Raw genomic sequence first — 4,830 nt, forward strand, 5'->3', positions numbered from 1 at the left:
AGAGAGAGAGAGAGATACACACACACACACACACACACACACACACATGGGTTTATAACTGAGTATCTTCGGAATAACGCATTATGCCGTTGCGTATGTGTAACTGACCTCATCTAAAATAACAGTAAACAACCAAGTGTAATAAATAAACAATTAAAAAAATTGTCTCTGCTGCATGTGCATGATATAATACTTTTATGTTGCAAGGTTTAGGGTTTGCTGCAAGAAATATCTTTTTACAAAAGTTGTTTTCCACAGTTTTGTGTACGACAGTGATGAAAATAGTGATACTTTGCATACTTGATCGCAGAACTAGACCGTAGACTCCAAGAATGTTTGGTCTTAATCACAATGTCGGACTTACACTCTTGATGACGACAATCTATTCCGTTGCGGATAGTGTTTGGAACGGTACTGTTTTAGTGACGTATCTATACGATGTCTCCGGTAACAGCAATGCAGCTGTTGGATATGTGGAGGCTTTGTCAGGAATGGCTATGCTGTTCTCTGCCTTTCCAGTGGGCTACTTTGCAGACAAGGTCTCGAGAAGGTGAGTATGTATTCATCTATTCTTCAGTCTCAGATCCAACTCAAACTCGTGAAGTTGCAAGGGTTTCGCCATTCGATTATGTTCGCGTGATGTACTATACGACCCACGGAATGTTGGAAGTACATTTGTCTGTACCTGTGTTCGGTACTGCATAACTATATATACATACTTAGGTACCTAGGACCTTCTTTTTGAGTTCTGGTATGATTTCTGTGTTTCTGTGCTTTTCGATATACGAGATTACTGTGTGCACCAGCGTATACACTATGGATCATGGGGTGTACATCCGTACTGAGTTAATATTTTAATACGCACCCACCTATCTTACTGAAAGTATGGATTAGTTGAGGTTCTATTGTTTTGAATATACATGCACGCACACATGCTCTTAGATGGCAATGTTTAACTATTTTGTGGTGTTCAAGCGAATATGGCTTTTTGAACATATAAACAATTTGTTCTCAAGGAAACTTGTGTAAAGCTTGTATATACATTTTTGTATCAAACGCTCAAACGATCTAATTTAATCGTTTATATAGCTGTTTATTGGTATGCGAGGTCGATGCATTCTGTTGCCGGTAAATATCAGTTACCCAGTCGTGCTAGATTTAAAATGAATCCATAATCTTTACCAAGTGTTCCGAGAACTTAAATTCACACATCTGCGCATCAATGTTGTAGCCAAGTGTGTCGATCATATATCTACACAAAATAGCGCTGATGATCTGTGAACATCTCGCCATACAAGTTCTCACAAACAGAAAATATTTTCAAGATTGACTCATCAAGTTAATATTTGTTAAATACCATACGCACAGGGCTAGGTTCAATTTTACATTTATACATGGGTGCGCGTTTTCCATCTTTTGTTCACTCATAAAATGAGCTACAGAGGTATTGGTATGTTTCGAATTCATACGTGCACTTTGTGTATCGTTGCCGCAACTTAAAGTTCTTTCCTGATATGTGAATCATTCCTATTACAGCCTCGCCATATCATTTGGAGGCGTGGTGAATGCTGTGGCGATGGCTCTAACCGCAATATCGGTGACAGATGCGCTACACGTGGATGAGAGAACAAATTTTTATATTCTGGCTCTGGGGATGATTGTATATGGCATTGGTGGTGGCGTCATTCAGGGACCAGTACAGGTATATCTTATGCTTAGGTCCGTATCAACACTTATACGTAGTATTTATTATTCACGGCAATATGCTTCTGTAGAATTTTATGGAGACCTCTTGTTTGCATCTGTATAGCACACTTAGGCTACAGTCTGTTCTCAGGTGGCGCCTATGTGCAGGTATGCGAGTGTATTCAGTTCTCTTGCGAGCTGCTAATACAAAGTGTTTCAGTGCTGCTGTGTGTTTATTAAATTATCACATTTTTCATCCTCGCCACGATCCTTTCTTTAATGCCCTCAGGCTCTATACGCAGATTCGATAGCCACGGGCGAGCGCACGAGGTGGTACACAATACTCTTTGTATGCATGACGCTTTCTTCTGTTCTAGGACCGCTCGTGTCGATCGCTGCGTTTCTGGTGTACGGAAACACATGGAAGACAAGCCAACTCGTGTACGTTATACTGGTGGGTCTGGCCATGGAAATCCCCGCCGTAGTCTGCTTGTTCCTCTTTAAGAACTCGGAAGCTTTGGGTGAAGAAGCTGCTAGTCATACCGAGCATGTGAAGCAGTAAGTCAATACAAATATACTATTGTAGGTGTTCTACTTTTGTTATAGTTTTGTGCTGCTATTCTTTGTGGTGCTACTGCTGTAGCTGAAGGTAGACGTAAGAATACAAGCGAATTTGGTTTTGTCTCTGAGCGACCAAAAATGTGTCATTGCATTGGAAAGGAGACTGTCCTAGCATTTCGCGCGACCTATCTTACATATATTTCTGTACGAATTTGTCAGGTCCGCTGAGAACAAAGAAATGGATGGCAAAGAATCTGACGTTTGGGTTAAACCACATATGGTACCATATATTCTCTTCGCGAATGAGTTAGTGTCTTCGCTAGCCTCTGGAGGTATGTTCACTAGAGCTGAGCTTGTTTTTTATGATTCAATGTAAATGATATGTATGATCTGAGTCATACTTACCACAGTGAATTCTATTCAGGTAGGCAATATATACTTCCGCTTAATTTGTGTCGATCTTTCGAGCACAAACTGTAGAATTTTACTTGTGGTCGTGGTTGTTCTACTAATAAAGCCCCAGTTGATTTTTAATGAAAACTTTACATTGTACTCAATTCAGTTACTATCAAGTTCTTCCCGTTGTACTTCAAGGAGAACCGACACATGTCTCCTATTCAGGTATTCGAGAATCACCTGCTCGTGTGTTATCAGTTATCAGTTGAGGTTTGTGTGTGCAGCAGCTGCTCGATGCTGACTCTTGCTCCAATAGCGTTGCTATTCGACCACTTATTGCGAAGTGAACCGTTACCTTCAGGATCGTGAAAGCTGCTCGATTCATTGACATACTTTTGAGTCGGTAGATCAGCTAACAGATTTTTCTTAATTTTCTCTCGCACAGGTGCAAGTGATATTTGCTCTCGCGCCCTTGAGCATCGCACTTTGCTCGTGGGGCATCGAAAAAGTCGCGAAATCTAGATTGGGACGTATCATGTCCATGGTCGTGGCCAATATTGTGGGTGTCGTTTGCCTAGTGTTGATGGTATGTATGTGCGTTTTGCATCCGTGCTCTCAGACCACAATTCAAATTTCAAGGTGTGTCGCTATATCACAACACTGTTTTCCACACTTCGGATCAAATTTCCAAGTATTATCACTTAAACACAAGCAGTCACCTTCTTATTCTTTTCATTCTATGTAGCCGTGCTTAAAATTTTGCTTTCCATATCCATCTCTTTCTCGCGCAGATTGTACTGGAGCAGCACTTCCACAATGTCGTGATCTGTGCTCTGTACATCGTCAGAACTGGTATGTCTACCTGGGCAGGGAGAGCTATTCCAAATGTTTGGGTTATTGCATTTTACTCATTGCACACTTCGCAAATTTAGAATGTGAGTATTTTGGCATTTGTTTTGTCTGCCAATGGTATATGATTCAGATTGTAACGCTTATGCAGAATTGAGCAAAATATTGACCTCGATTTCTCTCGCGTTTCTTCCAATTGCCAGGCCTGATGAATTGCACTTACCCGATACAAGAATCTGTATTAATGGATTACGTGCCTGTATCTCAACGCGGGCGCTGGAAATCGTTACAAAGCATTTGTAAGTAATCAGCTTTTGTGATATGTAAGCCTATGTGATGTGGTTCGTGAAATTGTACACTTCGCTGAGCTTGCTAGACTTTGCTCTAATTGGTTTACGTTGGTGACCGAGCCGTGTGCAAGATTTGATCACTGACTGTAGGGAATAAGTCAGCTCGCTTTGATAAATACGACCGAAAGCAATCCATCGTATTGGCATTTTGATCTCGTCATCGCATTTCATACTTCACTATTAAAAGCACATTTAAAAACTGATTTTATCTCTTATTCCTGCACAGGCGCCGTCGGATGGTGTGGGAGTGCTATGGTGGGAGGTATGCTGGCGGATAAACATGGCTATGGGTTCAGCTTTCTATTCACAGCTGCGTTTCAGGTGAGTTATAGGAATGCTGCAGACTTGAAGTGCCAATCTCAAGGGTATCAACCATGTTTTCTGTCCGTCCCGTTTTCACATATTCTACGTAGTAAGGAATACACAAATGTACCGCTGGTACAAACGTTGAAAGAATAGTTCTCTCTTCAGATGTTTTCTGACAATTATCTCAAGCCATCATGTAGCAGTCAAAAGATCTGTCATCATGTAGCAGTCGAAAGATTTCTAAGGGAAGGCGTCTCGTTTTTTTTATACAGTTGCTGGCTGTGGTGTTGTACATTCCCTTACTCACCGTTGTCGGACACGAAAGGCGTCTAGTCGAAGAAGTTAACGAATATGACAGCAGGAACGCAGACAACGAACCCTTACTCTCAACAAGAGTTATAGACGAGTAAGCAGCATCATTTACATGCATATGTATATATAAAGAGGTGTAGCTGTGGATGCCCGCCCTTATGGTGATCGACTAGATCTGACCCTCAGCAAAAACTAAACAGCAATAAATATTAGTAATTTTTCCAGTACCGGATATCAACAGAAAAGTTTGAATTGGCTGTCGCGGATAACATTTCGGCGTTATTTTTGGAATTTGATGCTATCGCTAGGCATCAATTCATACATATATTTCACAAATTCACGGATATATATAATATATATACATACATAC

General features: G+C 40.8%; 1 protein-coding gene across 1 annotated transcript; it reads left to right on the forward strand.

Moving 5' to 3' along the window:
- Nucleotides 1–291: 291 nt before the first annotated feature.
- On the forward strand, nucleotides 292–4,691 carry SARC_10646 (hypothetical protein). Its single transcript, XM_014295304.1, has 10 exons — nucleotides 292–550; nucleotides 1,537–1,702; nucleotides 1,976–2,244; nucleotides 2,467–2,579; nucleotides 2,810–2,868; nucleotides 3,089–3,229; nucleotides 3,435–3,495; nucleotides 3,696–3,791; nucleotides 4,069–4,163; nucleotides 4,421–4,691. The coding sequence occupies exons 1-10, from the start codon at nucleotides 333–335 to the stop codon at nucleotides 4,556–4,558; spliced, it is 1,356 nt and encodes a 451-aa protein (XP_014150779.1). The 5' UTR covers nucleotides 292–332; the 3' UTR covers nucleotides 4,559–4,691.
- Nucleotides 4,692–4,830: the final 139 nt, after the last annotated feature.

The sequence above is a fragment of the Sphaeroforma arctica genome, assembly GCF_001186125.1.
Source record: "Sphaeroforma arctica JP610 unplaced genomic scaffold supercont1.1334, whole genome shotgun sequence".
In the NCBI taxonomy this organism is placed as follows: Eukaryota; class Ichthyosporea; order Ichthyophonida; genus Sphaeroforma; species Sphaeroforma arctica.